This window comes from Mangifera indica, chromosome 6, assembly GCF_011075055.1.
Source record: "Mangifera indica cultivar Alphonso chromosome 6, CATAS_Mindica_2.1, whole genome shotgun sequence".
Classification (NCBI taxonomy): Eukaryota; Viridiplantae; Streptophyta; class Magnoliopsida; order Sapindales; family Anacardiaceae; genus Mangifera; species Mangifera indica.
In genome coordinates, this window is record NC_058142.1 from 7137228 (window position 1) to 7149744 (window position 12517).

At 33.7% G+C, this 12517-nt stretch overlaps 1 protein-coding gene across 1 annotated transcript; it reads right to left on the minus strand.

The window, feature by feature from the left end:
* Positions 1-450: 450 nt before the first annotated feature.
* Positions 451-3891, minus strand: LOC123219321 (putative disease resistance protein RGA3). The gene has a single exon (XM_044641210.1). It carries the CDS (start codon positions 3725-3727, stop codon positions 869-871), a length of 2859 nt encoding a protein of 952 aa, XP_044497145.1. The 5' UTR covers positions 3728-3891; the 3' UTR covers positions 451-868.
* Positions 3892-12517: the final 8626 nt, after the last annotated feature.

Below are 12517 nucleotides of genomic sequence, written 5' to 3' on the forward strand. Positions count from 1 at the left end.
ATCATCACATATTATTAACATAAAGAATATTCTGAAAAATACATAAAACAAATATTGGTGCAATTTGGTTGCCTATATCCGTTTATTGGTGCAAGACAGGACCGACAGGCAATTTGAAAGCCTTGTAATGTGGAAATCTGTAATTAAATGCAATAGATTTTGAAGGTTCAATCACTTGATTAAGGCCCGCAGCCCATCTATTTATCTATTGAATATTGAAATTTATATAGAATAATATTATGTGTACATATTTTTAAGTATATATTATTATTTGCTCAGGAGCTTGATTGCTTACAAGCTAACAACAAGAAAACATAATTTATTATATCATATATTGAGCAATTATTTCATCACAAATGGCAAAGAAATAAATATATATTTGAGAGATAGCAAATGTGTAAATATGTTGCCTCTAACAAAAGATATATATATATATATTTAGAAATGATATACCAATATGTTCAGCTCATACCATATAATATATATTTAATATTTTACACCTAATTTCCAATCAAACACACCATATATTACATCCAAATTATTGACAAAGAAAGTTATCCAAGCACGCTAAAAACAAACAATTTTATGAACAAAATCAAACCACAACTCATACAAATTAAGAGTAACACAAGTGAATTCCAACTTCCTTTTTACATAACTATCTCCTTTGTTCCTTTCAGTATAACACGGCAACCATCATCATGCTCAATATTTCTGCACATCTCCTACAATTAAAATTTGTCAAAGACAGGTAAAAGATCCGAAATTTCTGCTCATTCCACACTATTAACATTACTTTTAAATATTAGAGGATGTGGAGAAGTTAGCTTTGTGGATTGATGGTTGGTAATTGCAGCCATTTGAGAACTCAACGGAGTGGGAGTGGGCCTCCTTGCAGATATGAATGATTGAATCTGATGTTGGGAATGTGGGAGATCTTTTGCCAGTCCTCTTCTGTTCCCTTTCTGTAACGTTCTTCCAAAAGACCACTTTTATAAATATCCAAATGTTGTAGATTTTTCACCCCCAGGGGGAGGCCATCAGGCAGTGCACGTAATTTTCTACAACCATAGATTGACAAAGAAGCAAGGCATGGCAAGATTGTATTCCCGTAATCCCACTCTTCCCATTCTTTATTATTCAAGAATTCAAGAACTTTCAACTTGGGAAAGAGAATAACTGATGTAGATGATGAAAATGCACCATCGCTTTCCATTCTTGTAACTAGTTTTTTCACACTCGTTCCATGCATAGATAATGATTCAAGTGATGGCAATTTTCCCAAGGGAGACAAATGCATACAATTTCTGCAACCCTCAAGCCGCAATTCCCTCAGCCCAGTTAATGACAAGATCCAATTAGAATAAAATGTGCTGCCTCTGTAATGATATATAACTAATTTCTCTAAATTTGGATGCGGTTGCAAAGCCTCAAGAAGTAACTCATCATCATCTTTTTTCCTCTCTTCTCCATCTTTATTGAAACCAAGGATTAAATAGAAGAGGTTTTTCTTATTGCTGAGAATTTGCATTCTCTTAACCTCACTCACATTGGTCACATTTCCTAGCCCTCTAATTTCAAGCGTTCCTCTTAAATGTTTCAAATCTTTCAAGCATGCAACAGTACTACATGCTTTACTACCATCACTACTGCTAACGAATTCACTCAATGTTCGGAGACAAGTTAATTTCTCAATTCCCTTGGGCATGTAACTTAATGAAGATGTAACATGATTAATCAAATGCCTCAAGTTTATCAACTTCCCCATCTCTTGAGGCAGTTCTTTAAGCTTTTCACACCAAGAAATATCTAAAGTTTGCAGATTGTATAACTCACATAAAGTTTCTGGAAGTTTTTCCACTTTCTGATGAGACAAATTCAGATATTTCAAATGTATCAATTTTTTTACCTCTTTTGGAATCGCTGTAATCAAATTCAATGCTCTAAATATTACACATATGTCTAATGCCCTTAAACATGTCAATTCACCAAAGAGATTTAGTAGAACATCATTAGACAATTGGTCAGAACTTCCATAACCAATTAAAAGACTCCGCAAACTTTTGATGCTACAAATGGAGATGGGAAATGTAGCCCCTACATGAAGCGTTAACATTGAATGTCGGGCTTTCTCATTGGAAGTGTTTATGACTAGCTCTTCACTGCCCTCATTGATTTCCACAGTTAAATATTCGCTCTTAGTGAGAAATTGAGCAAAGTCATGAACTATATCATGCATCTTGCAGCTTATGATATTCTCATCACTGTCTTTTCGAAACTCTTGGAAGAATGATCGAGATGCTAAATGATCAAAATACTCTTGGCCTATTACTTCCATCTCTGTATCATTATCAAACCCAAGATAACCTTGAGCCATCCATAATTTGATCAAGTGATCTTTCTCTATATTATGATCTTTTGGAAAGATGGCACAATATGAAAAACATTGTCTTATCCTAGATGGCAAATCATTATAACTCAATGTCAAAGGTGATAAAAGACCTTTCTCAATCTGTTCCAATTTCCAAATTTCACTGTTTAAAATTCGTTGCCATTCATCTCTAGTTCTTTTAAATCGCAGGAGACTGCCAATAGTTTTTGCAGCAAGCGGCAAACCCTTGCACTTTGCAACAATTTCTCTTCCAATTTTCTCTAATTTTTCACACTCCTCAGGAGATCTACCAAAAAATGCTAATTGACTAAACAACAACCAACATTCCTCCTGAGCTAATTGCTCCATTCTGATAGGAGCAACTGACCCCATAATCGATGCAACTCTTTCATTCCTTGTTGTAATCAAAACTTTACTACCATAGGAACCATTCTTTAGACAGTGATAAAATGATTCCCATTTGTTGTAATCTTCTGACCACACATCATCTAAAACGAGAAGAAATTTTTTTCCCGTAATAGATTGACGAATACATTTCAAAAGAGATTCCAATTCGACAAAATCATTGGTACGACATTCCAGTCCTTCGATGATTGCTTTGGCAACCCTAACCTCATTAAAAGGATTTGATACACACACCCATATTTTTGTGTCAAAATGGCTCATGACCTTGTCATTATTATAAACTAGTTGAGCAAGAGTTGTTTTCCCAATTCCTCCCATCCCGACAAGTGAGATGACAGGAAGGTCTCTTTGTTTTTCATTTCTCTCATCTAACAACTTACTCACTAAAGAATTCTTCTCAAATTCTCGACCATATATTTCAGTCACATCAACTAAAGACGTAGATCGAACTCGTTCCGGTGCTTCAATACTCTTCATTTCCTTGAAATTGTATGCATCTCTTTCTCTGGCAATAATATCTAGTTTTTCATTTAATTCTTTTATCTTTTGTGCTATATCACGGCGTAAAACAACTTGTTTGATACCAAAGCAAGAACAGGGGAAGAAGGAAGGTACCTTCTGCTTGGGAGCAGGAGCATGTTCAAGATCTCCTTCAAACTGCAACCTCATGATTTCAGTATTCCACTCATCCAACACATCTTCGATGTCGTAGGATGTGTCTTTGAGTTGACCTAACCATTGTCTCACAGCTTCGTCCTTCACTTGCTTCTCCTCTGCATTAAGTAGCACAGCTTGAATGGCTTTAAGATTTCTCCGGAGTTTTTTCACTTCATTTTCGACATTACCAACAAGCCTCACCTCTTCCTTTATCTTTTTAGCAGTGATTTGAAGCAGCTGCTCCAAGGCAAGATTAACAATTGCATCAGCCATACTAAGAGATGGTAAACAATATTGAATAATTTCCACAAGAGGAAAAACTGGAATACTAGTTTTATGAAAATGGAGCTCTGTGTTAGGCAATAATCCACGGTCCACGTGCCAACTGCTCTTCAAAATGTAAACAAAAAATAATAATAAATTTTTTTGAATTTGCCAGCTGAAAGTCATGTTCCCATTCTCATTCAACTTGATAGACAATACCCCTATATATAATAATTGTATTATGGCCAAACGACTATTTCCCACCCAAGGTTTAGCGTTTTCTCAAATGTCCCCCCTTTAACTATGGAAACACCAAACACCCACCCATGGTCGGTTAGATTTAACAGAACCCTAACGCCTGAAAATTTTATCTCTTTTTGCCCTCCTAAACTTTAAAAAAGTAACATTTTTCCTTAGCATAAGTTTTAAAAAATCGCAGTTTCACCCTAGGGTTTGGTTTTGAAATCTCCGGCGACCTCTCCGGCTCCGTTGCCAACGACCTCTCCCTCCCGAAGCAACCTCTCCTTCCGGCGATCTCTTTCCTCCCATTTGGAGGTCCGATCGGCGTCGGAGATTCCTTGGGAGACGAAGACGGTCGTCTTCCCAGAAGACTTCTCTGGGAAGACGACCGTCTTCCTAGACGAAGACGACGGCTTCGTCTTCGTCTCCCAAGGAGTCTCCAACGCCGATCGGACCTCCAAATGGGAGGAAAGAGATCGCCGGAAGGAGAGGTTGCTTCGGGAGGGAGAGGCCGTCGGCAACAGAGCCAGAGAGGTCGCCGGAGATTTCAAAACCAAACCCTAGGGTGAAACTGCGATTTTTTAAAACTTATGCTAAGGAAAAATGTTACTTTTTTAAAGTTTAGGAGGGCAAAAAGAGATAAAATTTTCAGGCGTTAGGGTTTTGTTAAATCTAACCGGTCATGGGTGGGTGTTTGGTGTTTCTATAGTTAAAGGGGGGACATTTGAGAAAACGCTAAACCTTGGGTGGGAAATAGTCGTTTGGCCTTGTATTATCGTCTGAAAGTTTCAACTAGAATAGCTTTACTTATACTTTGTTTTAATGACATCAAAATGATAATTAAAAACTCAGTGATTGTCTCTGAATATTTCTAGTGGTAGATCTCAGCTAACTCTATTTAAATGAATTGATCTCAAATTAAAATTTTTATTCAATAGTTTAATTTTAGAATAATTCATTTATTTATTTAATAATATTATTTATTCTATTAACTAAGTAGACAATCTTCTAATAGATTGTATCAATTCAAATATATTTGAACTAAATATTATAAATAAAATTGAATCCCGAGGTAGCCTTAGATTAGATCGAATCTATCCAAAGATATTTCAGGTATATAATCAATTAATGTGAGAAGGACTATTTCCCACCCAACTTTTGATGCGTTCTCAAAATGCCACCCACGACAGATGAAAATCCACTTTTCTCATCCGTGACCCAACTGTCGTCCAATTTTTCAGTTAGGGGCAGGGGCAAAATCGTCATTTACTATTTAAAACCTTAAAACTTTAAAATTTTATCGTTTCCCCCCTCCAGGTTTTAAAAACTAATAACTAACTTATCCTCAAAGTTTGAAAAGTTTAATTTCACCCCTAGGGTTTGCTTCCTTCTCCGGCCACCATCGACGGTCGACGCAATCGACTGATCTCTCATCTTCGACTACAAAGGACGAAGAAGAACGATCCTTCGTCGTCCAGATCTAGAAGAACAGACGAAGGACGACGCTTCGTCGTCCTTCGTCGTAGCGTCTAGACGACGCGACAAGCGACGAAGGACTGCGAAGAGTCGTCCTTCATCGTCTGGGTGGAGCGACAAAGAGAGACCTTTTCGTTGCATGGTGGTGTGACGAAGAGATCTCCATCTCTTCGTCGCACTGTGCGACGAGGAGATGAAGATCTCTTCATCGCACCACCGTCGTCGCACCAGGAGAAGGAGGAGGCCGATGACGACGCTGGAGATAACGTCGGGAGATGAAGTTGAAGAAAGGGGGTGAAACTACTAGTTTTGAAAGTTATAGGGGACGACTGTATTTTGAAAAATATGGAAACCCTAGGTTTGGGGGTGAAAATGCTAGTTTTTAAAGTTTAAAAACTTTAGGTAAGGTGAAATGTTAATTTCTAAAACCTAAGGGGGTGAATAGTAAAACCTTCACATCAATTTTGGAATAAATTTTACAGACTAAATTGAGGGGTATTTTTGTTATTTCATCTAACAAGAGTAAAATAGATATTTTATCCTTATGTAAACAGATATCATCCATATTAACGACTCATAAATAGAAAAAGTAGATTTTCATTTGTCGTGAATGATATTTTGAGAACGTATCAAAAGTTGGATGGGAAGTAGTCCTTCTCCCTCAATTAATTTCTTGGGGTCAGGATAACCAAGTAAAATGTAGTCCCCACCACTAGGAAGCAGAGGTATCCAATGGAGCCAATCAAATTAACACTATCAAAGAAAATTGGTTCAACAATGACACCCACTATAACAAGATGCTTGAGAGTTTATGTAAACGACGAAACCAACAGCTGTAACCGACGAAAATCTTTGTCGTACATGTGGAATAATTTGCCATTATTTATTAGTGCTGACAAGGCATAATTGTCTGTTTGCAATACATTTCTTCGAAATTTAAATCGAAAGCACATTGAGATGCGTCTTCGCAGGCCCATACAGTATGTCAACACGCAGATCAACAGCGATATCTTTCTTAGTTAAAGGACAGAACAGTTCATGCCAAGAAGATTCCCAAATCCGGAAAGAGCCACAAATATACATTTATAAAAGAAGCACAAAAAAATAAAAAAGGATTTTCAACCACCAACTAACTTTCAAATTTGATTACGTTGAAAATAAAATAATTATAAATAAGGTGGTTATGTTATGCCACCACCATATTTTCTGTAACAACTAATAATAAATTATTTTTTATTATTAAATAGTAAATCTAAAAATGTAAAGCTTAACCAATGGGGTTAATTATTTTTATAATAAAACTATATGTATCTATTTTGGATACACAAATATATATATATTTATATGTGTCATCATGTGATTAGGTGAATTTGAATTAAAGATAAAATAATGCTCAATTATGTAATGATACATATAAGTGTGTATATATTTGTGTATCCAAAATAAGTACATATAGTATTACTCTTATTTTTATTACTAAAATTTCGTTTGGAGCAGAAGGTTCTTATAATTTTGATGAAAAATATATTTTCAAGATTCAATTGACAATTTTGATAGATTAAGGAACTAATTTTACATTCTTGTGCCTTTAATGTTTGGTCAAAAAATAGTTAAATCAATGTTTCAAGAAATTAAATCTAGAATAAATCAAACATTAATTAGAGCTCTGTCACCATGAATTACAACTCCCACCCATTAAGAACAAAATGTCTAATACAATTACTAGAGTTAAATAAATCTGGCACATTATTAGAAGTTAAATTTCTATATTATCTCAATTATTTTATTTTTCAAAATTATTATATCCTCTCACGGTAACAAATTTGTCATATCATCACTTTAAATATAAAATTTGTATAAACACCATCTTCTTTTCTACCACTAGTATTGTCACCATCCACTTTACCCCAACAAACAAACCCATTCTCCCAGTCCTGCAAGCCTATCATTTCTTCTTACCCATCATCTCTCACCTTTTTATCACATGCCTAGTCTCCCTGTACCACCATTACTATTGTCACTGGGTCATTGTAACTCTTATAGGCCTTAGATCTTTGTTCTCACTAAAACACTAATGTTTTTCATTGCATTCTCACCAAAAAACTCAGACACTCTGTGGGAAGCATTGGTTGTTGGCCAAAACAAAGGAGGTGGTTAGAGAAGAGAAAAAATCCTTAAAGTGAAATGCTAACTTTTCAAATTTTAGGTAGAGAGAAATTATTAGTTTTTTAAATTAAAAAAGAAAATGAGATAAAATCTTAATTTTTCTTTTTAATTTTTTGTCAAATAATGGTTTTTTTTTAATTCTAATAGAAAATTTTAACAGAGGGAAAGATATTTGAAATCTTGGGTGAAGTTTGGAAATACACCAAACCTTGGGTGGGAAAAAGTCTCTTGGCCAAATCTTAAGCCTCGGTTGAGGCCCTCCTTACTTTTTGCATGTCTGGCTTAATATATGTTCTCCAATGCAAGCCAACACAGACTGAAATATAATTGCTGTTATTTTGTTTAACATATGCTATGCAAAGAGCTTTTTTTCCACAGCTTCATATTCTTTGAAATGCATCTTCTGTTTTTGGTTGGTTTACAGGATAAGTTTAATGCTTGAAATGTAATTCTTTCCCGTTGGCAGGTACTGTTATTACTGCCTTAGGACACGTTGTTCTGCAGCTGCATCGTTTCGGTGTTCTAGATGCAGCGACTAGATTTGAGTCAAATTGAGCCCAAATAGGGTGAAACATTTCAACTTAGACTACTTTAAAAAAAGAGTTGTTTATGGCAAACAAGATTATTAGAGATATTACAAGCTTAGTTCAAAATATTTTCCCCCCACAGGGTGGGGATTGAGGGGAGGGGGGCTTCTCAATTGTTTAGCAATCTAACACTTGTCTCTTAATTTTAAGAAGTTTACTACAAGGGATGTAAATCCCATTTTTTTCTAGAACTTGCGTTTCATATTGAATAAGACTATATTCGAGCCAAATTGAGCCCAAAAAGAGTGAAACTTGTTTTCAGATGAGCTTAGCTTGTTTTTAGCTTGGGCTAGCCGAGCATAGAGAAATATCAGTTCATGTTTAGCTCACTTTATGATTTAAGTCATATCAACTTTGTGTACTTTATAAAAATAGAGTCTGTTTATGGCAAACAAGTTTATTAGAGAAATTACAACCTCAGATCAAAATATTTTTCCCCCATTGGGTGGGGATTGAGGGGAGGGGGCCTTCTCAACTATCTAGCAATGTAACGCTTGTCTCTTAATTTTAAGAAGTTTACTTATAAGAGATGTAAATCCCATTTTTTTCCAGAACTTGTGTTTAGTTTTGAGTAAGGCTAGATTTGAGCCCAAACAAAGTGAAACTCATTTTCAGGTGAGCTCAACTCGTTTTCAACTTGCGCTTGCCAAGCATGGAGAAACATCAATTCGTGTTTAGCTCACTTTGTGACTTAAGAGTTTGTGATCGGATAGCACCTAGTTTTAGTTCATGTGGACAAGTCAGACTTGGCTCTGGTTTGCTCAATATGTTTGACTAGGCTCTCCTAAACGACATAATTCCTTTCAATTTTCTTCTAATGATGCGAAAGTTGAGCACGGCCTTTGTTTGTGTTCGAGTTTGAGTTCATTTTTCCTACTATTCCCCAACTCATATACGGGTTTGTATTCGTTTATCTTATATTCATATTCAGGCTAGTTCAAGCAAAACTCTTTCTCAATTTCAGATAAACTTGTTTTAAATTCAGCCTTAGTTTTGAACATTGCAACAAAAATTGAATGAATTCTTTAGCGAAATGGATGTCAAATGAGACAGAAGCAACACTTTTGTGACTAATATTTATAATTTTGTAGAAATGACCAAAAAAATCTTTAATAGAATGGATATTGATATACCTTTGTAAATTTTTTCCATCATCTATTGTTTAAATTAACCTAATTATAATAATTCAAACTTAGTTAGAGCTTGCCTAAAAAGAAATTTAAAAATCATGATATTTGCTAATAATAAAAAAATGTTACACAAATGATTAATAAACAAAAAATTTGCCCCTTGAAAAGAATAAAAGTTCTTATTTCCCATGATATAATCACACAAAGGAAAAATTTATTCTTTTTATTCAAACAATGAAAGGAAAAATTTATTCTTTTTATTCAAACAATGAAATTATGTATACATATTTTTGGTTTATGAATGTATACATACACAGATGCGTCATAACATAATTAAGTGATTTTAAATTAATGATACACCCAATCATATAATGATATATCTATATATATACAGGAAAAATTTATTCTTTTTATTCGAACAATGAAATTATGTGTACATATTTTGGGTATACGAATGTATACATACATAGGTGTGTCATGATAGGATTAAGTGATTTTAAATTAATGATACATTCAATCATATAATGATATATCCATATATATAGAGGAAAAATTTATTCTTTTTATTCGAAAAATAAAATTATGTGTATATATTTTTTGTATACGAATGTATAAATACATAGATGTGTCATGATACGATTAAATGATTTTAAATTAATGATACGTCTAATCATATAATTATAATTATATATTTTAAATTGTGTATTAAAAGTGAGTATATATAATATTGCTCTTTGTCGAAATATAAACTAATAAATATAGCAAATTAAAAAGAGGGGCAAGGGGTAATTTCAAAAAATTTATTCTCAAAACTTATCTTGGTAAAATTTAAAGCAGTTACAAAATGGAAAGATAAAACAATAAACTGATAGGGTGCGTTTGGTTGAGAGATTTTAAGATTACCTTGGTAATCTATCTTTTATTCCCTTGTTTGGTTTGTCAGTAATAAAAGATTGCAGTAATCTTCTATTACCAATGCTGACGTGGCAGGTAATATATGTGGTAATCTGATTATCACCTTCACCTTAGGTATTTAAAGATTACTGGGGTAATCTTGAGTTTATTATAGAAAAATTATTATTTATTAATTTTTTGAGATAAAAATAAATTTATTTTTAATTAATATGACAAATAATATAAAAAAATATTTAAAAATAATTATATTCAAGCGCATTTAAGTAAAATAATTTACTAGTAATCTTTTATTACCTTTAACCAAACACAATAATTATTTATACCTACCAAATTTTATCAAACATAGTAATCATTTATACCCAGTAATCTTCTAAGTAATCTATCTTCAAGGTAATCTTTCTATTTTAGTAATCAAACATTACCCAAACCAAACGTCCCCATAATTTCACTGGCTTCTACAAATCAAAATTAAAAAATAAACCCACCACTAGCTTAAACAACAAACGCAGCTCAAAATACATTAGCTTTTAGCTGAAATATTCAGAAACAAGCAAAAAAGCTCACATCACACATTAGAAACTATAACACTAAAACATCAAACCCCAGAAAACAAACGATTGTGGGTTTGTTTAGCTCTTCTAGATCTCTTTCTAAGCTAAACAAACCACAAAACCTTTTTCTTGCATTTTGCCAGAAAACAAACAGAAAGCTATTTTATTCAATCAATCAATCACAGAACATAATTTAAAAAATGAATAATGAGTACAGAGACAGAAAGTATCTGCAAATACTGGGCTGTCTTTAATTTCTTCTTCTTTTTTCTTTTTGGGTCTGAAGAGCTGAGATTGAGTGCAGCTCTTTTACATAGAAAGTTCCGAAACCCTGAACCTCACATCAAAGATTCGAAATTTGAATTTGGAGCTGGCTGTTAGCTGATGGTTCTGGGTTTTCAAAATGACTAAAATAGCCTTCCTTTGAAAGTTTTTGCAAGGCATATTTGTCATTGTACCATTGGCGAAGAGGTTAGAATACAAAAATTTTAAATTAGGCCAAATCCAAGTTGCACTGAAATCTTAAATTCTCATTTTCTAATTTTTAAAACTTAAATATTTATTTATAATCAAATTTTTATTAAAAATCTTAGTTAGAAGTAAGAATAAAACTGTTATTTACTAATAAATTTTTTTAAATTAACTTTTTGTCACATTTTTTTTCCAAATTTAATAAATTTACAATTTTCTTCTCTACCTAAAATTTGAAAATTGACAAATACCTTATAGAGTTTGTTTCTTTTCTCTCTGGCGTCAATTCAATGTTTTAGGCCATCAGCCGTCCTCCCTCCTGCTTTATCTTTCCCTCCGATCACTCTCCCTTCTCTCTCCGGCCATCTTCAACCGAGAGGAAGACAAAATCATATTCTTGAAAAACCGCTGTTAAAGTCTTAGAGCGTCACTGTTGCACGTATTCTTGTTTTCATCTTCAAATTTGCTCTCTGTGGATGTGCTTTGGTGTGTACGTAACAGGAGTGCTTTTCTAGAGGACGAAGATATTCAGGCAATGCATGATGCTGTATATACAAAATACATCATGTTCAAGCATGTGTTCACATTTGAATTTGTCAACTCTATCTACTTTAATGATATCTGAATAAGCCAGTCTCAAATGCTAGAAAGGCAAGAAAAAGTTTTGAGATTGTTGAACTTGATGTGCTTGTTGTCTTTGGATTTGTGCGGGAAATTTCAGGGGGCTATGCAGATAGTAGTCATGGCTGAAACTGTGGTATGAAAATGCCTCAAGTTTCACCTTAATTTAAAGTCATATGTTTGACTTCATTATATTGAGCTTGAATTTTGTGATGGATAATTTTTTTAATTTCAGATATACCTTAACTTGGATGACTCTTCAGAAAATTACTGGCTTTGCTTCTATGCAGAATTCTTGTTTAAGATACAAGAATAGGAATCTAATTTGTTTTAAAAATTATAAGAACAGTCTTATTAGGATATGAGTTATCAGTCTTATTAGGAATAGTACCCGGAGTTAGAGAATGAATTACAATAGAAAGGCAAGGCCACAATTAGAGAGTGAGAGTTACTAATTAGAGGCTCTGAGAGAGCCAATTTGTAAGACTTGCGAGAGTTTCTTGTCATTTTTCTTCTTGACAGTGAAATTCTGTAGCGGTAAAGTGGAAATAGCTCTCACGAGAGAATTAACTACTATAAATTTTGTGTTTTTGTGTGATTATTTTTAGTCCTTTGTTCACTTCTTTTCACTTTCATGGGGGT

Coding starts and splice junctions, on each gene's coding strand:
- LOC123219321 (XM_044641210.1), bottom strand. CDS start 3,727: ATGGCTGATGCAATTGTTAATCTTGCCTTGGAGCAGCTGCTTCAAATC.